Genomic DNA, 26,890 nt, shown 5'->3' with positions numbered 1-26,890 from the left:
TGGAAATTTAGTATGGGGAACAACAACACATGGTAATTACGATAAATTACTCGTATTACAAAAACGAGTACTACGCTGCTACGAACTTTATAAAGGGAACCCACGGGACCTCAGAACACCACCTTTATTTTTAAAAATGATATGTTAAGAGCTGACCAAATATTTTATTACAGGCTACTACAATTTGTGCATCATGAAAAATTATACATAAACAGCAACATTGACAAATCATCTTAGTACTTTAGAGAACAAAAGCGACGCATGCCAACATGGACTAACTACAGAAAACCAATTTATGATATATCAAATAACATCGCTTCTTAAAAAACTGGAAAGAGATTTGGACTTCGAAGTTAGTTGAAACCTCTTTAAGAAACAGCTAAAGAAAGTATTATTAATCAATGCATCCACTTTTATTTTATCCAATTAAACAAAAAATGTCCTTGTATTTTAGGTATTTTTCTTTATATTGTCTGCAACACATATTGTTAAGTTGATTATAACACTGTGCATACGAAGCTCTCGTAGTTGTATTGTTAGGAAGCGTACACATTTTCAAGAGGGAATTGCGAACATAAAATTTTTTTGTTGTATAAATGAAAATTGACACCTGCTACAAACTTTTTTTGCTATGCGTGTATTATGTTTATGTGTAACCGGTACAGAGGCCTCTGTCAGGTATTGCACATACCTTTAGCTTCTGTACCTTTATTGAAGAAACAAATTTTAAAAAAATAAAGAATCTGAATTTACAGTGAAGGTAAAGTGGGACACTCTACTTCATTGCTTACAGAAATACTATGTACTACCTGTTTTAATTAACAATACCAATTATCGGAAAATACAGGGAAGGTGCCGAGTTCATGCAAATAAGCTATGCCACTCTGAGAGATAGCACATTACTAGAACTGCCAGATTGTGTCGCAGTACTTTCAACGAACGGAAACATTTTGTTAATGCATGTGCATTCTTAGGTTTACTTCATGCATTTTCCAGGAGCTATGTAGTTATCTTATCATTTTCCCGCCTACCTGGTTCACTGGGTTGTCTGTGGTTGAATTGGTAGTGCGTCAGGCTGTTGGGCTGCAGTAACAGGGTTCGAAACCAACCGTCAGACCAACTTAGGCCACACGGTACGTGGCAATGCATACATATGTGCCGCTCTTCAATGAACCTTGTTCACGCTGACATGGATCACTGTGAAATGCGAGACTGGATAGGTACCGATGTACGAAGAAACTCTTTGACACCAACTTGGAGCGCTGGGTGTGTTCCGCTCGGTTGGTGGTCGTCTTCAATGAACCGCCTTGACGCCAACCTGGGTCACTCGGGAAGTGCCAGTAGGTGGGCGCCACTCTTCAACAAATGTCTCCGACACCAACTTGGGTGACAAGGTATGTGCCACTGGTAATGTGCAGCTCTACAATGACCAGAAAGGTCCCTCAAGTTTCTTCAGTACTGAGCAAAATCGAGCCCAGGTCACAAGGGTTGCTCGAGAGCAGCAACCCAATTTGTGGCAGGCTGCACCAGAAATGCAGTGGGTGTGTGCTGTTCATCAATGAACCTCCTGCCAACCTGAGTCACTGAGCATGTGCCACCGAGTGTGCGGCGAGCGAGAAAACAATTCTCCGCATTTGCAGGCGCCAGCACACCATGCTTCTCGTCTCGTAGGCTATGCGCAGGCTTCTTGGCAGTGCCACTAGATGTCAGCACCGCCACTGCGTTTTATTGGCTAAATATGCAATATGTTTTATTTACTGTAGTGGTTGCAGCCATTACCTACTATGACTGTACAGCCAGTCCAGCCAGTCTACTAGTTCTCGTGCTTTGCGTGTGCAGCTTCCAAAAGGCCATAGGGTTTGCCCGTGCATCGGAGTACGACGCCTTCCTGGCTGTGGGTGGTGGCTCTACCATCGACACGTGCAAGGCCGCCAACCTCTACTCGTGCAACCTTGACAAGGACTTCCTGGACTTCGTCAACGCCCCTATTGGCCGTGGTGTTCCCATACCTTCGAACCTCAAGCCCCTGGTGGCAGGTGATGTAGCTGATGTGTCACACAGCAGGTCATTCCACTATCCTCTGTCCAATCTGCCTCAAATTGTCACAAGCTCTAAAAACAGATGAAGAAGTTCACAGTGGTGTGCAACATGAAAAAAATAAATAAATAGGACATCTGTAATTAAGCGATTGCTTTGACTCGATTCTTTGCCCTTCCCTCATCCTAAAAATTAAAAACTTAATTATGGGGTTTTACTTGCCAAAAACTATGATCTGGTCATGAGGCATGCCGTAGTGGGGGACTGTGAAAATTTGGACTGCCTGGGGCTCTTTAACATGCACCTGAATCGAAGTACACGGGCGTTTTCGTGTTTAGCCCCCATCGAAATGCGGCCGCCGTGACCAGGATTCGATCCCGCGACCTCGTGCTCAACAGCCCAACACCATAGCCACTCAGCAACCACCCAGATTTCCCTCGTCCTGTGTTCTTTTTGTGTTGTCGTTGTTTTCAACATTGATTTCAAGTATGCATGCATGGCAGCTAGCCCAACTTTCTACCTTCTTGTCATCCACTGCTCATGATCGGTCAGTCCTTGATATAACATAGGCAAAGCACTGCTTGGCCCACTCACAAAGCATCAACAAGGAAATGGATGGTAATAAAATTGTCGCATTATACCAGCCCGGGATCCTTTGACATGCATGGAAAGCAGTCACAGCATGTACACATTCTTTGCGCCCTTGCAGAGTACATATTGCAGTGGCTTTTCAACGCAAGTTTCTGGTATGACAGCTACAAGTAGTGTTCTCTAAGGAACCACACAAAAAGATGGGCATTATTGCACTTTCTTCGTCACCGATTTCATCTTTGACCTTACCGTTGAAGTCTTCTAATGGGGAAAAGACGCCAGAGGGTGCCTTCTTTGAGCAAGTCTATAGATGCACTTTTGTGCAGTAGGAAATATTGACAGTAACAAATTCGCTCAAAAATTTACTTTTACCTAAAAACAGTGTGTTGCTTGTCAATTTCTGCTGTTCCGAGTGTGCTGCTTCTAAAGGTAAATCATCATTAATCAAGGAGGATTCAATCGTTGATGATTGTACCCCACAAGAGGTGCATGCTTAGGGCAAGCTTTAAAGAAGAAATGCATGCTAGTCACCTCATCCCCATCCCCTCTAACCCTCCCCCCCGACCCACCAAGTGTCGCATCCACATGAGTTTTACAAATTTTAAGTGCTCTCAGGTTGCAGGCATGTCTTCAACAATAGTGCATTACCGACCAGCTCAACATGCTGCACTGCTTCGGCAGCATGGTTGCTTTCCTCCTCACAGTTTGTTCGTCTGCCCGCAGTGCCCACAACAGCTGGCACGGGCAGTGAGACCACAGGCGTGGCCATCTTCGACTACCTGCCACTGCGTGCCAAGACTGGCATCGCGCACCGTGCCCTCAAGCCAACACTCGGCATTGTTGACCCTCTGCACGCTCTCCACATGCCAGAGAGAGTGGCCGCCTACAGTGGATTTGACGTGCTCTGGTAAGAAACCTGCCATTGTCCAGTGTGCAACCTGACTCTGCCTAGACTAACCTCTTCTAGACCAACCTCTGCCTAACCTCTCCTAGCCTAACCTAACCTAACCTCTCCTTGAGACAAGCAGCACAAAAAATAATACAACAGAAAGGAAGTCATACACAGAGCTTACCATATTCCTTTTTGCGTTAGTTGCCTCAAGAATGAAATACCAACTCGCCCAGCAAACCATTCTTCTAGCCTCTCTTAAGCCAATGTCTCCTAACATGGCTTGTCCTAACTCAGCCTAACCCAAACTGTCATGTCGTGGTCATGTTGCCCTGCCATGTGGGTTGTTTTAGGTACCATTGCCAGTATTTCATTTTAATACTGGCAGAACGTGAGTGTGTCTGTGTGTCAAGGTTGTGCTGTACACAATAACCATTCTTTATAACCTTAATTCCTTCAAATAAAACGCAAGTTATTGCTGTGTGTGCATCTCGTGTACCTAATGCTTTTGTGTAGACATACGAACAGACCCAAACCGCATACTTGTCTGTCGCACTGCACAGTCATTTTCACTGAGGTGGAGTTCGTCAACCGACACTTACACACTGTACCTCCGCTTTGTAACACTTACCCTCAGCAGCAATAGCAGCTCAGCAACGCTAGTGAGGTGAGGAACTGAGCAAGGCAAGGAGTGACAAGGGAGTGGTTATGACAGTAACCTGGGCCACATCTCAACTGTGCCTATTTATATAAAACTAGTATTAATCTACTGCCACATTCTGTTTTTGATAATAACTGGGAATCATTAACACATCCAAGCCATGAATGTTGCCTTAAGGGACTGTCACCTCTAACACAAGTAAACAGAGTACAGTCAACGCTCGTTACAGTGAATAATGATAATCCAGCGAGAAAGGCCCCTTATATCCAAGGTCCGCTCTATCCAACCTTAGGGTCACGGCATGTGGTAAAATGGCGAAGCTTTGCATACACCATAGTCTAACTCATAAGCAAACTCAAAATGATGAAAACAGAAATTCAAATAAATTAGTACAACTTCGTCTGCTCTTGCCTTGACGAGTCTCCGAAACTTGAGATTATGCAACCTCCAGTGCTAAACATGCAGGAAGACCGCGCACATGGTACCATACCATTTCTTCTGGGCATGCCCACTCTGTGCAAGCGCGACGGATTACCTCTAAAAGCAGGGTGTGCGTACTGTGCTTGCACTCAGCTGCAAGCACGGCTGCGCTAGAAAACGAGATGTGTGCCATCCTGCCCTCCACTTCCCCCTCCTCTTACACACGCTCGATTGCGTTACCGTGAGCTCACTCCCCCATTTCCCATTTGCTCGCACGGGAAGATGGCACTCAATAAGTGGCCATCCTTCTCCACTCACCCTCGCACTCTTTCGCTCACACTCAAAGCATACACTGCATGCGATAGGACCTTATCGCACTTAGACTTTAAACAGAACATGACACTGTTCCACTTCGGCAGTCGCTCGGCACGTGATTTGAAAGGAGTGTTCGCAAGTAGCCGCTTGTAATTCATCCATTTGACCATCTGCGTTGTCTGCGGAAGTCTCCTTTTATTGTCTCAGTATTCCCTTGTGGCAGCAGTGAAATTTCGTCACATTGAAATCGCGTATAAACACGCTTAGCTTTGTTAAATTTTAATAAATATACATTGTGTTCTATGGACAAGAAGTTATAAAAAGGTAAGTACTTTGTTGTATCAGAACTTTCGCTATGTTGAAGGTTCATTATGTCGAGGTTTAAGTTATTTACACCATGTAGACAAAATTTGCCCAAAGGTTTGTCTTTTTTTGTCGGGTCTGTTAAAAGTGGAATTCATTGTGCTAATAACATAGGCAGACCAAATTAAGGAGAAGAGTGGTCTGTTATAACCGACAGTGTGTTGTATGCGGATTTCTTGTAATGGGCGTGGACTGTATCGCAGCAAGATGGAGACTTGATACGATCAACCGTTGTCTAATGAGGCATGTCTGTGGAACCAACATTATTACGAGGGGATTTGTCTTTGTTTGGGCCGCAACAAAAAAGCCATTGCTGCCCTGACATAGACAAGTCAATCGTCTTGTTGGAACTTTGGTTCCACAGGCACCCCCTTTGGACCTCTGTAGGATGATGATGATGATGTGGAGTCCTTTCCTGAGGTTCTCTGTAACGTTAGCCAACTCTTGGTGTTCGCCAAAGAACTGATTAAATGACGTTGGTTGCCTCCACAGCAGGATGGGAGCGTACAACTGTTGCTTTCTAGAATTTGTGCAGGTTTCTTTTATTTTGTTACGCAGCCACGCACTCGAGTCATACACAGCCATTCCCTTTAACAAGCGCACGCCCTGCCCGCCCAATCCCATCCAGAGACCTGCCTACCAGGGCAGCAACCCCATCAGCGACGTTTGGTCCCTCTATGCACTACGCATCATCAACAAGTACTTCAAGAGGTACATATATTAACCCTTGTTGGATTTCTTCATACGAAGTAAAATGTTTGCCAAACAACTCTAATCATACAGTCAAACCTCGATATTTCAAACACAAATCTATTGAATTATTGCATATATCGAACACTTCTATATCCCCTGGAAAATCGCATGCATTTTCAATTTTTATTTCGAACGAGGTCGGACGTACACTGAATATATTGAACTCTGCCACCCCAGACCACGTGCGCTCTGTTGACAGGCGGCTAGCTTTCCCACAATGCCATCAAAGACAGTGGTGGCACAATGTGCGTTCCTGAATGCAGCACACTATAGCTGCACACATCAATCGCACTGAGGGCGCCATTTGAACGTTGTCATGTACACACGCGGCGTCTTGGCTAGTTCGACAACGTCGACGCATTGCATTTGCCACACTGACTCCTCCTTGGTGCCGCATTCCGCACCTGCCGCTCCTCGCAAGGAATGGCGGTTTTATTGCACAAAGATGCACGATAGCGCACATTCACTGGGCTCGCTCATAGGAAAGGTCGCCATGGGAGAGGTCGCTTAATACTTTGTTATTGGCAGTGTTTCAAAATGCTTTGATTGATGAACATAGAGATCGCAGTGGAAGTAGCGACCAAACAAAGATACTGTCGAGGTTGATCCTGCAAGTGCTGGTGTTGCCCCGCTCCCAACTTCAGCTGAGGTTGTAGCTGCTTTGGCCCCCCTACGCCGCTACTGCCACATAATAAAAGGCACTGGCCTATTGCTTGTGGATCGTTTAGATTATGTTGGGGACACCATGGTTAAGCACATGGCTGCCAATAAGAATCAAGCTACACTGCTGCAGTACTTTCAGCCAGAGGAATAAATACTTTGTGTGACAGTTCAAGTGAGTATTTACTGCTCCACGATTGGTTCATTGATTGATTTGTACAAGTTTTTTATGCATTCTTTATTTGATTTTATATGTCTAATTCTGACTATATCAAACTATTTCACAATCACCACGCTGTTCAATATATCCAGGTTCGACTTTGTAAGACCATGTGACTTTGCGTGAGCGGTTCACCATCCTCATCATCACAGACATCGTGCACGTTTCTTGCCTGAAGCCCTTTCATCTCCGTTACACTGTCTAATGTGCGGCCAGGCTGGCCGCTTCCGTCCACAGCGGAAATTAGTGTAAGCATTTATGCGGACATCATCATCATCTGTACAAAGTCATCGTCAATCATCGGCTCGTGTTAGTTTTTGCGTGGGTGCCATTCTTCCTTCTTGGAATAAAGCGTCGTCTTGACCATGGTATTTCAATGTATAAGTCACATCAGTGTATAAAATGCACCTGTTCATTCAGTGAGGGATCTAAAAAAAAAAAAATACAGTGACGTTTCACTTCGTGAATACGGGTCACGCGCAAGCAATGATATAGACACTCCAGGTGCATTTCTGTCATCATGGTCGCTGCAATGTTCCGTACAAAGGCAAAGGGTGATAATATTGTCCCCACGTGCCGTATACTGTATGTGTGAGTGAAAGCATGCAACGGTGACCCAAATCATGCACAAGGGAGGAAAGCACGAAGGCAGCATGGGAGGGAGGTGGGGTGGCTTTACTCTGGTAGTAACTGCGTACTTTCCGCATCGGCGCACCCCGTATCTTGAAAGCGATCAGCAGGTGCGACGGGTTCAGAGTCTGTCAACTCGTGATTGGCTTGCCGCTGCTTGCGTTGCTGCTCCGTCCTTGTCGCACAGTGCTCAGCAACTCGATCACGAGAAGAAGCTGGTGCCTCCATAGCGTGCACACAGCTCATAGCAGCTGCCAGAAGAAGTCAACCCAGCATGCTTCGCATGGCCATAGCGTCCAACCTGATTTTGACGGCAATTTTTTCCTAAAATAAAAAAAAATTATATAAGTCACACCAATGTATCGGACGGACTGACGAAAAATTCTGAAAAGAACAGCGGCTTACAAACCGGAAAAATAGGTGGGGTACTCACTGATTGTTTGGCAGTAGCCAATAAGAAAATATCAGCAGCAGTCTCTGGCTAGACAAGAAATGGGCCTGATGAAAGAAACGAAAGTTCTCAACACAGTAACTGACTGGCTGTGATGTTCAGCAGTTCATGGGTCTGATTGTCAGCTGCGGCTGCATGTTCTTATGGTACTGGAATGCAACAACATTCACGTGCCAATATTCAGGTGCCTGTTAAACTCTTCTGTGCCATTTTCTTTTTCTTTCGGAAAACCATTAAAATTTTCCAATTAATAACTTTGGTTATTACAATAGCATCAGTTCATTTGCTAATTCCTATTGTCTGTTCCCATCAATTTTTTTGACATTTTTTTTATGTACAGAAAGGCATGGCCGCAGAAAAACTCTGTAGCTTGACATTTCTTGGAACGGAAGCCAAGAGTGATTTGGTTGCCCTCTATGCAGCGCATGATTCCTGGCTCTGTGAGCAAAGGAAATCGCCAAGGCACAAGCGGCAAAGCGTTCCCATCAAACCACATCCTTGCGAGAGAGGTCGAAAAAAGCTCGAACCCTGCCTCATAATCATCAACACTAATTTGCAGTGTTAAACATGACTCGCTAGGCTTTCAATATCTACTTCATTACATTAAGTGAAAAAACATCGGAAAGTGACCCACTTGTAGCATTGAAAAGGGTGCCTGTCATTGCCGCAACCCTTAATTCCGCAATTCCATATTTACAAATGCATGCGCATAGCATCGCAGGATGTCTCACCCTGCAGCTGGGTAGGTAAGAGCCAGTTTAGTCATTTTCCAAACACAATCGCCATGCTTCCAATAGTCATCCTAATGCAAGACTTGAAGCCTGTCGTCCGAGGAGTCTATAACTGTTCCCAGACATGCAAAAATCTGATGCTGCTAATTTCTGCAGCATAAGAAATTCCAGACAATGTCGCTTAAAAGAACGAAACTGAATACAGAAAGATGCAACTCTCACGTCTTTATCAAACGATCACCATTGGACAATCTGTTCACGCCTCACAGCTGCATGAGCACGAAGCATGTGCCCTTATCAAATTGCAATCTCACTGAAACTACGGCGCAGGCTTGCACGCTCGCCTGGTTTGGGTGCAGCAAATGGACTGATTGTGCCTTCTCAAAAGCGCTAGTCGTTTTGCTGAAGTTCAGTTAATATGCTGTAATTACATTCATGTAATTACATTGACATGTCACTGACAGTGGCCCAGATAAGAGTGAGAAAACAGAAGGAAGTGACACGCAGTTTGTCGCTCTTGCACACGGCCACAAAGAAGCGGCAGTGAGCAAGTGCGCGCAAGCAGTGATAGAAAGAGGGCGGAAGAAAAAAGTGGGGAGCACAGTGTGCGTCTCAACTAGTGAGCTTGCAGCTACCTGCCAAAAAGCGAGTGCAGGCGATGCTACGTTGTTGCCTAGGTAACCTGTGTGTAGCCAGGCAGAAGGTGCAGAGGCTGCCCCATATACGCCGGCGATGACCCGTTTCTGGCTCCTGCAATTGCTGCTGACGCGTGTCACCGACAAAAACATGGCCCATGGCCTTCAAGATCAGTGTATGTCATTCGGAGGGAGCTGTCATTTGGATGCCACGGTTGTGTTCTGGCTGCTCTTTTCGACATTAACTTGGTCAGCACAGTGCAAAGTGTGAAGGCATACTTGGCTCTTAGAGGAAAAGGGTACGTGAAGAGGCTTCTCCAAAAGTGACTTTGGGGCTTTTACTGCAGAAGGTTGCACCAACCACGACGCAAGTGCCAAGTTTTGTCAATGCCATTAATCTGAAGTCGCCGTGGCCACAAAATTCTGTTTTCACTTTTTGGTGACGTCACACATGCACACAAAGTATAGAAACATTTTGGTAGTGAGATTTCTCTGGTACATTTTCACAGTCAAGATTCAGAGATATCCGGAGTCCGGCATAACATTTTTAGAAATAAGGGGGTGAAAAGTACCTGGAATTGACTTTGCAGCCGGAAATAATTTTGACTTAGCAGATATAGTGAGATATCAGAGTTTGAGTTAATGGGGGTTTGCTGTATAACGTAATAGGTCTTAATAATCCATTGCAGTTTTTTGTCTAGAGCCCTATCTGCAATTGTGCGATTTTGTCTGATGTGTCGCTTTTTGTCTTTTTCACAGAGCTGTGTTCGACAAGGGGGATGTCGAGGCCCGTTCCCACATGCACCTGGCCAGTGTCTATGCCGGCATTGGCTTTGGCAATGCCGGGGTCCATCTCTGGTGAGCTTGCAGCTGAATGTAGTTGCACACTTGTCTGAACTCATGGTTGTGAGCAATCACCCAGTGGCTGACGCCTGTGAGTTGTCACACGGCCTATGACATATAGGTAGGGTCCTTCATTTTCAGGTTTTATATTGTTTGAAATTTGGGGTGTCAATATCGGGTGCTCTATTTAAAAAGGAAAACCGGGGAGACATCGGACTTTTGTTGCCCGGCAGCTGAAAGTTTGTGATTTTCCTAATGAGGTTTTAAAAGCACTCAACAGAAGCAACAGTCTTCTTTTGGACACATTCTGTTTAAACAAGCGAAGTCACTCGCACAAACATGTACGTGCAAAGAGAGCTGCTTGCAAATTATATAACTAGGGATGGGCGAATATTTGGTGTTGTCAAATATTCGATTGAATTATTCTACATTTGTTATTTGCTTCAATTCGAGATCAGCTGTTAGATATTTTCGAATTATTCGGCGCTCACATATAGGCAGCCAGAAACAATGGACGGCCGGTACAAATGCACATCTCGAAGGCTATACATTTTTGCATAAAAGAGTTGAAAACGTCCGATGCAAAAGAGCGAAAACGACGCTAGCATCCAACCAAAATGGAGTAGCAGAGTCTGCATCACCATAGCTATCAGCGGAAATCGTACATGACTGACAGCAACGCCAGAACACTTCATGCCTATTTGTGCCTTTAAATCCTTTATTGTTGTATTTCCTGGCCCACATAACACCGTGCTGACTGTGGGCTCTTATAGTTGCGTAGTCGGCATCCGTGATCGCATCAAAAACGGCCGCAATTTCTTTCACAGTGGATGAGGCAAAAAGTAGTTTCGTTTTGACTCGATATGCGTGACTGCCAGGTGCCTAAAAAAACTGCATAGTTGCCATCCATAATTGCATAGAGATCAACTGCAGTTTCGTATGCAATTGTTGCAGTGAACGGTAGTTTCATTCCGACTCTGTGCATGCATCAGTCGCAGGCTTTAAGCACTGCAATGTCTCCATTCATAATTGCATTGATGACGGCCGCCGTTTCGTCCGCAGCGATTGCAACAAATAGGTGTTTTGTTTGGACTCGGTGCAAAGCTGTCAAGGATGAAAAGCACCGGCTATACATCGCGATGGACGTGTGACCTGTTGAATATCAGTTCACTGGTGAAAAAATTATCAGGATGAACGCGCAGTAGTACTAAGCGCGTTGCAAATGAAGGCGTTCGCCGTGGCCGTGCTGTAAAGGGAGTCGCGATGTCTCAATTGCCGCTGCAAGAGCCAGTCAGTTAGGGGATAACGAGAATTGCAGCTTCCGCACTGCTTTTGTGCAAAATAGCAAAAGGATTTGCGGATCCATTTACTAATAAAAGCATGTTGCCGTATTGTTTTCTTATTGTTTTCTGCAGGCCCTCGAAAAGACGGCATTTGGTTAATTTAGACTAGACTTTTTTTTTTGCCCCGTGAAATTTTAACTAATGAGGTTCAGCTGTAATATGTAATATATATACTGTTCGAACTATTTGATTCAAAATTATTAGACCACATCACTACTATTCGCTCTGATTTCCCTTCGAACCTCAATTTCACTATTCGCCCATCCCTATATACAATGAACGATCTCTACAAGTCCTTGTTGTCAGACATTATTAATACATCTTAAGGAAACTACATTCACAAAACGGCAAATAGACGCAGTTTACTGATGCATTTTTTACATTGTTCTCAGCACTTTTTTCTATCACAGGAAAAAAAGTGCAAGTAATTCACAAGGGCATGTTCCGCAGAGCGTATGAGGCTTTTTCTTATAATTACAAGTGCTTGTTGATGTAGGTATATGTATTTGGAGCATTTCTGCGGCCATCCTAGACCTGTCAGGCTTTTCATCCTTGTCTTCCTGTTTCACCGAGTTCAAGTACACTCACTGGCAACAAAATTAATGGAATACCAACTAGACAAGTTGGCCACACTCGTTTGAGCATAAACATAGTCTCAACATCACAGCTATCATTTGCAATGCACAGCAATGTCAACACTGCATTAATTTGCTTCATAGTGCATTACCGCTGTTTGCATTATGCGACGTTCAGAAAATGCGATGTAATGGGTTGTTGTCGTATTCATTTAGATGTGGCTATCAAAAAAGCAACGAGCTTACGTTCACTGAGGGCCGGCATGCATTGAATATATTATACCTTTATACATGCCAGTTTTTGCTTGAGCGTTAATCGATAATGAGGCATATACAGTAGAACCTCATTCATACGTATTGAAAAATAAATGAAAAAAATAAAGTAACTGAAAAAACGTATGGTCCAAAGTAGCTAAAAAATTTGACATGCTATACTTGGCGTCTGCTTAGTGTGAAGCATTGCACGAACTGTTGCACATGAAACATGAGACGCTTGTTGAGTGGGTGGGGCTTTGGCAGCCCAAGGCACGTTTTGATGTTTTCGTTTTGCGCAGCGCTTTAAGACGACAGGAAACTGTAACAAAATCGAGTTGGTGGGCAACGCCGGATGTCGCAAAGTGCAATGTGATGCTCACACTGCGCCTGCAGCAGGGAAGGGCGGCATGTTTGAATTATAACCTATGAACAGCGTGCCGTACGCTACCAACAACAATATGTCCCACGCACTGCATAACAGATAGGTGGAGATGCTTATCGCAGTAGATTTGGCAGCGATAGCTGTCTATGTGGTGTACGACAACCCCAGGGAAGATTTGCTGGTACTGGAATAGGAAATTGCGTGCACAAGGCGTTTTCACGTGATGCGGGCAGGCAAGTGTTGCGGTGAAGCTGCCGTGGTGGGCAGCTATATGCTGTTCTCAATCACGTGCACCTCACACATTTGGTTGTTTACATAGAATCTAGCGGCCTGAAAACGTATCATATTATCGCAGTTTGGCAATGTACTGAATGTTGGTGCCGAAAAATTGCTTTCCGGGAACGTATGAACCGGTCCAAAAATAAGCGTAACTCTATTGGGTCATTTCTTATGTTCTCAATTACAAATGTTGACGCCGGGAAATCGTACATAACAAAATCGTATGAGCGACGTTCTGCTGTACCATATATATTAATAATAATAACAGTGATGCTGCCACTGACCGAACTGCACCAAGAGGCGAATCCTGCTACGTCCTGATGTATTTCAGCGAAATGTGAGAAATCTATGCCCACTCTGGGGTGCCGGAAGGGCTGCTTGGGCTTTCAAAAATGGAGCTAGATCCTCGAGCACCATTTCTCCGCACCACCGAAAAACGGCATGGCATTGACCAGTGGCTGCTTTAGCTCTGCAGAGGACTAAGCCAAGCCTATCCAATTAAGCCTGGATCGTACCACTGTTTCTTCCATGGGCTGTTCTATATTTTCATTGCCTTCCACACCGCCATGAGCAGGTTGCTCAGGGAAGGGGCAGCATTGATTTTCAGGTGGCAGCGAGCAATTGCACTGGCGCCAGACCCTGCACTCCTCTCTTGCATGGCTAGTGTGTAAAATGGGGAACAAATTTTCAAGACGTTGTACCATGTCTTTCTCTATTTTTCTCATATAATGCACACGATGTGGCAGACATGGCAGCCGCGAACAAAGTTGCTGCTACTCAGTTTGTCGCCTATCCCTCACTTTTGCTAGCAAGGTGATTTCACGGCTTTAAGGATGCCATACGGCTGCTACTAAGTTTTTAATTGACTCCGTACCAAACAGCAACTGTCACCGCTAGATACCAATGAAGTGGCGCTGGTTAGGCCTAGCCACATTGTACAGCCATGAAAAAAATTATTTTCAAGCCAATACGGTGGCAAGGAGCCGGCCATCGCAGCAAGGTGGCTGTCAGTATGTTCGGACCATTGAACCAGTAAACCAGTTGGTGGCGGTGCCACAGGGAATTTTGATAAATCGAGCAGGTCCGAAGATTTACTCGGTGACCTACTTTCCACTATGTTTCTTTCCTTTTTCTGTTTTCATATTTTCGTTTCACTTTTTTTTTTTCTTGTCTGCTTCATGTGAAGACCATGGGCCCTCGGAAATTAGCCTTTCAACGTTCATAAATTTAAATGAATGCAAACATCTCGGTCACGCGCTTCAACTCTCAGATACATGTGGCTGCTTCATCTACGTGCTTTGCATGTGTGCAGCATTTAAGAAATGTTGTTTTGATTGTAGTGCTGTACCGCTTATAGTGCAGATACTATTCACAACTTTGGTGGCTTACCCGACAAGTGGTCTATGCTATATGAGCATGGTGAATAGCAGAGTGTCTCGCTATATTACCTAGAGAAAAATCTGGCGCTGCTGTGCTGTAGTATGAATGGGAATGCCGGTATATTGAGAGTTCATATTGGCATCGTTTTCACAGAGCTGAGACAACTTGAAGACGTGCCTGGCTAGCACCGTTCCGTCTGTCACAATGATTCGTTTCCGACTAAAACAGCATGTAAAAAGGGGTTTTATGTTTATTATTACACAAAAACATGTTTTATTTCATTATGATGGTTTATGATGGCATGCAAAATTATATGAAACGTAAGAAGTATCAGCGGGCTGCTAAAGTTGAACAGACAACAAGCTTCCCGCTCACTTTGGAATAGCTTGTTGTCTGTTCTTGCTTTTTTTCACTTGATTATGCACTACAGGTGAGTAAACTTCACTAAAAGATTTAATACGAGTGAACGAAAACGTCTTATGAAGATTTTATTATAAGGATGCATTATCCATGTAGCCATATCCACGTTTTGGACGAAGCCTCGTACAACACCGGCCAACACAAGCGTTGCACACCGATATACCATAATTCCCATGAGGGCGCAGCGCCCATTAGAAAACTCCCATAGACGGTGGCACCAGATTTCTCTCTACGTAATATAGTGAGAAACTCTATAGCGAATAAAGAACTCTACATCCCTTTATATTTTTTTTCCCTCCACGTTTTCACCTTTCGTCATGGGCTTCAAGCCACGGGATGTCTTACCCCATCGCTGGCCAAGTGAAGGACTACAAGGCGGCTGAGTACATCACGGATCACCCCATCATTGTGAGTGGCATCAAGCACTGTTTGTTAGTCTGTAAGAAACAGGTTGCACGAAATCCAACTTTCCTTGTAGGTGTTCTCTACCTTCTAGGGCTTGTTTGCCATTGAAAAAAAAAACAGATTTCCTCCAGTGATTTCATATACAGCTGAACCTCTATATATCGAACAGCGTGGTGATCATGAATTAGGTATAGCCAGAATTCGGTATATAAAATCACGTAAAAAATGCATCAAACTTCTGCAAATCAATCGATGAACCAAGGGCTTTACCAGGGATCGTTGTTCGGAGCGCGCATTCGGTTGTGCCGCACTCAATTGGCCTAGGCCGTGCGCTTCACCAGCCGGAAGCGCGCGGTCGATCGCACCGCACGCAATTAGCATAGGCCGCACCGACTTCGTCAACGTGCGCTCTTAACAACTATCCCCGATCGCACCCCAATCATGGCGCAGTAGTAAATACTCACTTACTTATATATTTTATGCATTTATTTATTTGGCTATATAAAATCACGTAAAAAATGCATCAAACTTCTGCAAATCAATCGATGAACCAAGGGCTTTACCAGGGATCGTTGTTCGGAGCGCGCATTCGGTTGTGCCGCACTCAATTGGCCTAGGCCGTGCGCTTCACCAGCCGGAAGCGCGCGGTCGATCGCACCGCACGCAATTAGCATAGGCCGCACCGACTTCGTCAACGTGCGCTCTTAACAACTATCCCTGATCGCACCCCAATCATGGCGCAGTAGTAAATACTCACTTACTTATATATTTTATGTATTTATTTATTTGGCTGAAAGTATTGCAGCAGTGTAGGCTGCTTCTTATTGGCAGCCACGTGATTAAACACGGAATCCTCAACATAGTCTAAAAAATCCACAAGCAACAGGCCGGTGCCCTCTATTGTGCCGCAGTAGCGGCGTAGAAGGGCCAAAGCTGCTACAGCCTCAGTTGAAAGTCTGGAGCGGGGCAACATCAGCGCTTGCAAGATCAACCTCAGCAGCGTCTTCGTTTGGCCGCTACTTCTGCTGCGATCTCCACGTTTGTCAATCGAAGCATTTTCAAGCACTGTCAATAACAAAGTATTAAGTCTGGGCTGAGCCCAGTGAGCGCGCGCTGTCGTGCCGCAGGCACAGAGCGCGGCACCGAAAAGGAGTCAGTGCGGCAAATGCAATGCGTCGTTGACGTTGAACTAGCCAAGCCGTCGCGTGCTTACGCCGCTATGTTTAAATGTCGCCCTTAGTGCAATCTATGTGTGCAACAATAGTGCACAGCAGTCGGGAATGCCCGTTACACTACTGCTATCTTTGAGGGTGTTGCGGGAAAGCTCACCGCCTGTCAACAGAGCGCACGTGGTCTGAGGTAGCAGAGTTCGATATATCCATATTGCGTCCGACCCCATTCGAAAAAGAAAAAAAGCATGTGATTTTCCCGCCAGCCCACAGTAGTGGAGAACAGAGATCAACCAACCACATACAATGAAATTACGCAGCACTTTTATCTCAGCAGGAGAGACATTCCTCTTTCTCGCAAGAAGTTAAATAGAGCGCTGGCATTGTCCCTCAGATTATTGCAAACAGGCTCGTATCCCAGCCCATCTTTATTCCACAAGCTTTATCCCGACAGTTATGCCACTAGTTCTTGCAGGCACTGTAATGACTTCGCTAGCCTAGACCACATGCTCTGGCATTGCCCCTCGTTACGAGGCACAGAACAAATCAATGAGGACAAGTGGATCACTGCTATCAAGAGCGCCTATGCCGGTGCGCAACTATGGGCTGTCCAGAGGGCCCACGATGCGGCGGTCGGGCATGGCCTGACTGTCCCAACGTGGGACCGACCCGCAGCGCGCTGAGTCGTGTACCTCAGGACCTTCACTAAAGTTTTGCATCCATCCATCCATGCGATTTTCCAAGTGATATAGAAAGTGTTCGATATAAGCAATAATTCAATATATCTGTGTTCAATATATCAAGATTTCACTGTACAGCACTTTGCTCTTGGCAAGTTAGGTTAGCTGCTTGAGTAGGTTACTAACAGAAGGTTTTTTCTCTCTCTCTCTGTCGTGCATTTCTGCGTGTGGGCATGTGTACACCTGCACATGTTCTTTTTTCTTTTTACACATACTCTAACTTCGTCACGAAGAAGTTTAAAGGGAGCCAAAAAGCTTCGTTATATCCGTTATTGCCATTTACTGTAATATATGTGCAATTGGGTGCACAACTGTGAACATGAAAATAAGAAGACGGCTTTGCGGCCTGCAGAACTGTTACAGGGCCAGGCATACGATGAACTTCGAATAAAATGACAAAGGAATCTTTGACGTGTGCAACATGCAACTAAGCACCTTATGCGACAGCCTTTAGATAGCTGCCTTCTGCTACATTGTGATGTTGTTTCGCATCGGCCTTCCACTTGGCTTGTCGTGGTTGAGCAGCACGTGGCACACAACACAGCACTTCACTGTGTGGTCGAGGAGGCAAGCTAACTATGCCGCACTGGCTTTGCTTGACCGGCTCGTGGCCTCCAAGGTTGCACCGATGCCCATGTGATCTCGGAGACCACACCCAGCTGACAGCCTGTGTGGTGCACCACAGTGGGAGGGCAAAGTGGATGCACTAATCTTTCGCATCACCGTGCTGACCGCGCAGCATGGCACGACTCGCACAGGCTTGCGTATGACCCCCGAGATTGTGCCGGCGAGATCTCGGAGTCCACGACCAGCTGCGCCTGCCTGTGCTGCACACCGTGTACAAGTGAATGTACTAACCTTTCGCGCCACTGCGCGTAGACACACCCTGTGGCGCGGCTCACTCAGCCAGGCATGCGCTAGGGAAAGGTCTGTGGAGAAGTGCGATAGTGAACTGCTGCTTGTGCACGAGTGCGCAGCTACGCAAGGTGGCAAGAAAGACCAGTGTTGCTCGACGACATATTCGATGCGGGGAGGCAGGAGCTTTATTGCGAAAGGAGGAGGAGGAGGAGGAACTTTATTATTGCAGAAACCGTTGCGCGGTTTATTCCTGGGTGGTTCCCTCTGACAGGGCTCCACTGGCGATCGCGGCTCGCCGAGCCTGGTCAAAGGTCGCCAGTTGGCTTCCCAGGTCCAGTTCGGAGAGTCTCGCCTCGCAAGACCACGTAGTGAGTGTGTGTGTTGTGACTCGTGGTGAAATTGCGTCGCCCAGACGGTCGGTGCATTCGTGTGTTATGTGCGCGAGTGTCGCTGTGTGGTTGCTACACCAGGGACATGTTCGGGACGTATAACTGTCTGGGTAGATTGCGTGTAGACGAGACAAGTGTGGGTATGTGTTAGTTTGCAGGCGGCGCCAATCCTTTGCCTGGAGTTTATTGAGAGCTTTGTGTGGGGGAGCGTATTGCGTTCTTCCGAGCCGTTGGTCCTGTAGTGTTTGTTGACCTGTCGTCAATAACTCGTGGGTCGCTCGTCGGTCTGTCGGGGGCTGAAGAAAGCAATACTGCTCGAGGTTTCCGCTCTTGGCCGTCGTCCCGGAGAATCCACCATTGACGTTTAGCGTGACCTATGTGTGACGTCATGCCAGCTGTGGAAAAGCGCCCCCCCAACTCAACTCGTCGCGATCGTCCCAGTGAATCCTCCACGGTATGTTGGATGATGTGTATAAGGTGAAGCTGCAATGATGTGCTGCAGCGAAGAAGCGGCGGCATGCGGAAGAAACAGATGAAGAGCGGGAACAACGTTTAACTAAACGGCGTGCATATTATGTAGCCAGGCGAATGCGTTCAACATCTCTTGATCTGGGTGCATCTACAAGTATCATGCATGCTCTCAATGCTGACGCGACTTTGGCGACACTTGATCGTTCGACAGCAAGCCTTATGGATGCTTTAAATGGTGACGAGACTGCATATACACGTTCGATGAGCAGTATGAAACTCTACAACCTGAACAGAAGATTGCTTTCACAATCCGCTAGGCTTAGCCAAGCTAAGCCTCTGCCAATTTTTTTAACTGCTGCAGTGAACGAGTCCTGAACCCTGCGGAGAGTGTTGTACTCTGTGCGCTACAGTCAGGTATTTTTTTGTTTCGGAGATTAATCTTGTTATATTCATTGGCAGAACGATTTCACTTCATTAAAACAAAGTTTTAGATACATGGATCTCTGTGGAGATTTCAAGGGGAATTTTATTTACTTTGTTATATCCTGTTTTGTTATAACATGGTTGGAGTATATATGATTTTGTTATGATGTACAAGGTCACTAGATGGAAGTAATGTCCAGAATGAGCTGTAACAGAATGTGTTTAGGAGAGGATGCCTGAAAGCGATTGTGCATGTAAAACTTTTCATCACATTGCCCTCAGTTAAGTTCAAACATCATGATTAGCATCCTCTTATCAGCTGTTGTGAATTGGGCAGTTATTATATTTGCATTTTATATAATTGTGGCAGATCACATGTCAAAGCTGTTACACAGCGAGTAGCATTGGCACTAATGGTTATTGTCAGTGCCTTTGTTGGAACAGCAGCTGCAGTTTTTCTAGAAGCATTCTAACAGGGCAAAAGACGAATACAAAAAAAGAAAGAACAGGGACGAGACGGCCACTGCGATACTGACTAACATTTATGCCGTACATTTGGTGCACTCTGCATATCAAGCAGACAAATGATTGCAAAATTCAAACGCACACAACTGATCGAAAGGAGTGCTAGACCACCTTGCTTGCACAGAAAAGCTGATCGAAAGGAATAATCAAGCGTGAGGAGGCTTCTGCATGCTCTCTCACCTGACAACCATTGCTTCGTTGGCCTAAAGAATGCAGTAAAATACGAACTGCTGGAATGAGTAAGAAGAAATGCTGCCTGTGCAGCAGGAAGTTGCCCGTTTTCACATTTGCAAAGCTACTGCTTTCCCACATAGCATGAGCATCACTATGACGAGTATTGATGCCAACAAATCTTTATAATTGTTGTTTTCCATAATTTGACTTGCAAGAAGTTGGGAAGTAGGAACCAGGTACATATTTTATAAGCAGTCGAACCCACTTATAACAATCCCAGATATAATGATCTATCAGTTGTAACGACCACATTTCAGTTCATTTACAATTTCTCAACCCTCCCTATGAAAGCTGCTTCTTAATGTAATGAAAGAATTTTTTTTTTTTTTTTTCATATCACCATGCTGCTACAATGAACGCTTCGAACCCGGTCACGGTAAAAATAGGGCACTCGCAAACTGCCAAAGCACGGAAGTGCGACCAAACTGGGCACAGGGCAGCGCATGCCCTGCTCCTGTCCAACTGCATCAATGATACAGTCTTCATGATGAGCGAGCCGCTGCTGCCTCGCATGGATTTCGGAAGCCGCTAAGATGGTCAGGCGTGGTCACGCGTATTCAAGGCACATCTGCAGCACGGAGGCATGCTGCATACAGCATAGACAGCTTGGTGCTGGCACATGCGCCAGTGCAACATCGGATGCCATGATGGCATCACTGTCATTTTTTGCACAGTGGTCCGTTTGGCACCATGTGCATTATATCTGTTTCAACAAATTTGAAAAGACCATCTATGTATTTCCACCATGGGAATGGCCGCTCAAGCATTCCTGTCGATGCGGCTTGAGTCGGCGAGAACACTGCACTATGCACTGCCGCTATTCATTACTGCAAAAGGTTGGTGGTTACTACACCGTTATCAGGAGATCACCGTTTGGCAGCGCTTCATTTACGCATTGCCGGTTGCTGATAATGGTTCATGGCAATGTTTTACCTTTCAAACATCACATTTTCAAATATTTTTTTTGTCCGAAGTGGGATAGACAACGTAATTTTACAGCTCTCGTGTGGTTCACACGCATTCGTAGTGCTAAGAGCATGGTGTCCGAGACCTTTGCGGGATGGCAGCATGCTGCAGTAGTTCCATAAGTTTACTCTTCCGGCCAACCAGAATGCTTCGCTCTTGTGTGCGGAATACAGTGGTGTCCCACTGATACTAAAATATATCACAAGCGCTCGAATAAACAACGGCAGCTGTGCTTGCAGTTTCGAAATGACAGGTGATCAGAACCGAGTGCAGTGTTGAAAGAGCTACACAACGACGCATTTGGTTCTTTAGATGGACGTTTCGAAACGAAGTTTGCAGCTAGGTGCGGGAACACACTGAGAACAAAAATGGCACTGATAACCTGGTTTTCAGACCAAAGTGCTGCTAAATTGTAACTGTTGTTGCCAGCTTCAGTGCGATTAATTTCTGAGCGTATTTAAGGGCGAGTCCATATATAACGACTACTTTTCATGGACCTATCAAGTTTGTTATAAACGGTTTGGACTGTATTTCATTTTTATATATACATTTTATATATCCATTTTTTATATATTTTTTACATATGTATTCCTCTGGTACCTTCGCTATCCTTCTGTTATTGTTTCCAATTATTCTCTTTTGAGTGCCTTTGCTGTGTCCTGAATTATAGGTGCTTCAGTATTTTTTATTTCTTCTAATTATGTGCTAATTTCATTTCATCTGAACTTTGATTTTACTACACAGAGTCGTGTTTGCACATATTGTCACGTTTGTTGTGTTTTTCTAACAAATTGTTATAAGACCGTGTTTGCGTGCCCCCCACCCCCTATGTAATCACCCTCTTCCAGAGGGCCTTTAGGGGTATTCTGAATAAATAAAATAAATAAATAATTTTTTCTTCTTCTTTTTTATTTTTTATTACTCAGTGCTTATACTAAAAATAGCAAATTATTACTTTCATTCACTTTTCTAAGGAGCTTCTTTGAAGTTTCACAACCTGCCGTGGTTGCTCAGTGGCTATGGTGTTGGGCTGCTGAGCACGAGGTTGCGGGATCGAATCCCGGCCATGGCATGTTAAAGATCCCCAGGTGGTCGAAATTTCCACAGTCCTCCACTACAGCGTGCCTCATAATCACAAAGTGGTTTTGGCACGTAAACCCCCCCACCCCCCTTCCTTTTTTTTTTTTTTTTTTTTTTTTTTTTTTTTTTGAAGTTTCGCATAAGAATTCTCAATAATTGTCTGAGCAATTATTATGGCTATATGTCTATTCAAAGCACCAGTTTCCGGGCTACAGTTTTAAGTATCGCAATATTCGTTGAGACTGCTACACCTTGAAATAAAATTGTAAAAACATAAAAGAACCAGAAATGAGCACATTTCCAGCGGTATCGAAATAGTGAAAGCGGCACTCAAGAGTAACACTAAATCATTTTATACTGATGTAAGTGTCACTTCAAAACTATATTTTTCGCAATGTTGCAGTAATGGGCTGATTACTGGAAGAGGAGATAAAGGTCTAAATCGTCATTGTATAAATTTTGTGCCAGAAAACCAGGTCTGCCACTTAAGTGGGACTCACAAATTTCAATGTATTTTTTCATGTTTGGTCCAGTATGCCCCAGTGAAAGTTCTCGAAATGTGCCAAGTACAGTTCTTGGTCACTGAGCCTCAGCAGACACTGTGACTGTGTGAAATGTCACGGTGAGCTGCCGCAGGCACCTCCAGGTTATGTTGCCACCGGTCTTTTGTTATTGCATCTTTTCTAGCTTACCAGTGCTCTTGTTGTGGTAAGGGTGGCTTTTTAGGAGAGTATAGAATGGGCAGTTTACTAATATAGCTCACCTTCAATGTCCCTTCGTCCCTTTCAGGACGGGAAAAAAAAATGAAAACCACTAGCAAATAAGACAGCGTGCACAGTTTTGTCGACTATATAAAACATGAACAAACAAAATGTTTGTATCAGAAAGACAAAATTTACTACATATAATAAAAAAATGCTTCACAGATGTATGCCACTCTGACAACTGTTACATCAAAGACAGCGAAGCTGTATGATTTCTCGCCCCCTTTCAGTATACTCCGAGTCTGTTTCCTGGCTCACGGCCTCTGTGTTCAAGTGTGGCAGTAGCTGGCTGTTCTTAATGGTGGCTCACACGCCGACTGCATTGCGGCGTGGAGCCGGCACCTTTCACTGCCGCACTGGTATGAACTCCTTGCTGACCTCCAACGTCGAGCCATTAAGCAGCGTTAGAAATAAAAATAGCAGGATTACTGGCTAAAGAAAATCCGCATCAGCGAGCTGTTGTCCATTCAAATGGGGTATGCCCTAGGCATCCATTATTTTATAACATTTTGTTAGCATTGATAATTATGTTTGAAAGTAAATTTGAAGCTCTGACACACCTTGCATTGCATTTGATATCAACCACGCCACTGCACGAAAACTGTTTCAGAACTCCCCTTAAGAGGTTCAGCGTAAATTTTGTTCCACACTGTGACAAAGGGAGGCTTCACTGCACGTTTTGGCTGCATTTCGGCTCATTGTTTGTCTTCTTTTATAAGGGTGCGTTTGATGAGCTCATCTCACCTTTTGTCTGTAAAGGTTGCGGATAAGTCTAGGGTCCAAGCCGCGGCTAGCAGGCCCGAGTCCACAACTGTGCTGGTCTTCTACCTCTTCGGCTTCCTTCTTTTGTCGTGGCCCGAGTCCCCACAAGGGTTAAGGTGGTGTGTGACCCACTGCTGTAGCTCTGTAGCTACAGCATTCTGCTGCTGAGGACGAAGTCACGGGTTCAATTCCTGCCCATGACAGTCGCATTTCAGTTTGATGCTTTTTTTTACCACACCACTACGTGACAGAACAGTACGTGAGTGGCACGAGTAGTGGGGGAATAACGCTGCATTACGGCAGTGTGACTGGCCTCACCATTCTTCAAACACACAAAGGCATCAACGAGGAATGGTGCAGGAGTTTAAACATAACATCTTTCATGAAATACACAATGTAAACAACTCCAAAACTTACGAACACACATTATAAACAACCATTTCTTTCATCACTGAACAGCACATTAGACACGGTGCAAAAACACTCGCTTAGATTTAAGTGCATGTTAAAGTATTGGAAGCAGTCAAAGTTAAGGTAGAGCTGTCTGCTGAGGTGGCTGTCATAGACTTTTGGGCATTAATTCCTGCCATGCTGTATACAAGCTGGGTTCGTCCACGCATTTGTGGCAAAAGCACCCAAAGACAAGCTCAGTTTGACAACATGAAATTTAATTTTCTAGCAATGCTACAAACGAGCTAGTTGGTTTACTCTCGGTGCTCTGTCATGCTTCTCATACGTGGCCGTACATACTCTGTGGGGTAGTCGCAAGCAGAAGCAAGTTTATTCTGGTGGCGGAAATATAACATGGTGGCAACGGGGGGATCTTTAAATATAATTGCACTGTTTTTGGTGAGAATTAGGGATAATAGATAGCGTGGTATGGAAAGAGTTAACCCTTTACGGTCACATGCAATTGCTGAATTTTTGGTCGTTCCAGTCAGCAGCCATTTTGTGCATTTTGGCGCCACACAGAAAAAGCACTTGGACAAATGAACCCATGTTAAGTGTTTTATTTAAGAAAATTCACTTATTCCTGAAGCTCTCAACAGTTCTGGACCAGTGCGGAGCAGCGCTTGACGCACTCTCCTACTGGAGTCCAGGATTTGTAATACAGGTTTGCAGGCTGCTCATGTTCACTGTCTTCTAAAATGCTCTCATCCAATGACGTTTCCTCACCATCTAAAGGCAAAATAAGGTCATCCATGGCAGTAAAATCATTTTCTCGTTTTGCCAAACTTACATGAATTTTGTCAATAAACCACATGCGCAGGAAACTGCGCCATCCTGTTGGCGCTTAACACCACAAATCACGCAAAAGTTTCTTTAAGCATGAGGGCAGGAAAAAAGTGTACCCCCCTTGCCTGGAGACATTGCAAAGTACAACAATTACTCTCAAACGCTGGTGCTACCAAGTCCAGTAACCGGCAAACACGAGCTTGCTAGGGCATCGCTCAACATCTGAGCAGAAGAGATATTTTCGCTTCCCAGGTCCAACACATGACCTGACCGCAAAGGGTTAAACCCAATGAATGAATTGATTAATCAATCCAGTGTGCTTGAGGGGAAAGGACCTGATTCTCTGTATGTGCTTCAATATTATCCTCCTAGACGCAACAATCTTTTTTTTTGCATTGTTGTCTGAATAAGCAGCAAAACTTCAAGAAGACCATAAGCAAGTTCTATGCAGTAGTGATAGACATACTGTGCTCATTTGCAGGTAAAGTCCGTGTGCATTCCGAAATATGTCATGGCAGTTGTGAAAGCCATCTTCACTCTTAATTACCCAGCTGTTTCTTGAGGCTGATCTTTATCATAGGTTGCTCCCTAATAGGTAACTCAGCTTTATTACGGTATACTAAAGCTCAAAAGTGTCGTCAGTGGCAAGTGCAGAAGAATGGTTGGAAGGAAGCTTCAGTGAGAAAAAGTCGTCATGTGGTTGGCATCATTTGCATTGCTCTTTTTTGCCTTTTTCCAATGATGATTATCGCACACCGCTAGCGCCATCTGTTCAGAGTCCTCATGGTTATTTATTTCTCATAACAGTGTAAAGGACAACCGTGAGAGTCTCTTCCGATGCTTTCAGGGGAATCACATGAAAAGGGGATATGCCAGACAGATTTGTGACGGTCTCTTGTCACTACTGATATCTGGGATGATGAGGCTGGTGTCAGACTACATTAAAGGTAATACATGTCATTCTGATTATAAGTGCACAGCGACAAAGCAAGGATTACTAAAACATTTGGAGGTTTCCTCATGTGTGCTGCTTGCCACAAGGCTTCTGGCTTAGGTCAGCTGAGTCTCCATTGACTCTGCTTTGCGGTCATTAAAGGGACTCTAAAGGCAAATCTTAAGTCAACCTAAAGTGATAGATTAGTGCTCGACAATGTTAAAGGCATCAATATTATCACTTACAGAGCTTTAGTAACCTAGAAATTGAGGTAATTGCAGGACAAGATTAGAGACTCCCCCGGTACATTCAAGTACTTGCCTGATGATGAAGGCGCTCCTAATTTATATTCTATCACTAGTACTCAACCACTCATAATAAAAAGCTCATTGCATTTGTTTTATAAGACAAAAGAAACTTGTACTTGTCCAGTTCTATTTGATTTTTAGAAAACATAATTAATTGCTTTGACAAGTATCAGTGTCGCTGTAAAGGAGTACTGCCAGAAAATGTTTCATCTAGTTTACATTTGTTTATTGAAGAGTGTTGTCAGCCCAGTAATTAATTTCGACTCCTTGAACACACAACAAATAATTAATTGCATTACCTTGTATTGCAACTGGTTAAAGATGCACGAGAAGTGCAACGTGACTTTGGATGTGAAAAAGGAAACTCATCACATCACTGAAGCTTGATGTGGTGGTCTTGTGGTACAGGATGCAGCTGACGCTTACGTAAACACCACGACGATGTTGCCAAAAGACGAGTTCATTCGGCGCTCGACGGGACAAGAAGGGTTCCGCTGCGTTTTCGAGAGAAGCGCAATCGGAAGGGCCAGTTTGGCAGCTTTCAGCGGCACAGTCACTACGGCCTTGAATGGCTGCACCGGGCTGACTGGCACGTCTTTGAGCTGTTTGTGACACCACACGACTACTAGATCTGCTTTTGGTGATGAAAATGCGAGTCTCCTTTCTGTCTAAAACTACATTGCATTCTGAGGCATGCATTTTGAATGGCTCGTATAGGAGGTGCTTTGAATTACTTGTCGCTGCGGTACAGCAGCTATCTAAACAACAAAAGAAAAGTGGGAGACTGAACTTT

The 26,890-nt window shown here is 44.7% G+C and overlaps 1 protein-coding gene across 2 annotated transcripts in view; it reads left to right on the top strand.

The window, feature by feature from the left end:
• T3dh (Type III alcohol dehydrogenase) overlaps window positions 1–26,890 on the top strand; it is a 67,346-nt gene that overhangs the window by 25,532 nt on the left and 14,924 nt on the right. For both annotated transcript variants that reach the window (XM_075690789.1, XM_075690788.1), the window contains exons 5-9: window positions 1,840–2,036; window positions 3,352–3,535; window positions 5,835–5,987; window positions 10,116–10,214; window positions 15,163–15,241. In XM_075690789.1, coding sequence (XP_075546904.1) covers window positions 1,840–2,036; window positions 3,352–3,535; window positions 5,835–5,987; window positions 10,116–10,214; window positions 15,163–15,241 — 712 coding nt within the window. The remainder of the gene's footprint in view (window positions 1–1,839; window positions 2,037–3,351; window positions 3,536–5,834; window positions 5,988–10,115; window positions 10,215–15,162; window positions 15,242–26,890) is intronic.

The sequence above is a fragment of the Dermacentor variabilis genome, chromosome 4, assembly GCF_050947875.1.
Source record: "Dermacentor variabilis isolate Ectoservices chromosome 4, ASM5094787v1, whole genome shotgun sequence".
Classification (NCBI taxonomy): Eukaryota; Metazoa; Arthropoda; class Arachnida; order Ixodida; family Ixodidae; genus Dermacentor; species Dermacentor variabilis.
The sequence above is the reverse complement of the archived record's forward strand: the minus strand, read 5'-3'. Positions and strand labels throughout refer to the sequence as shown.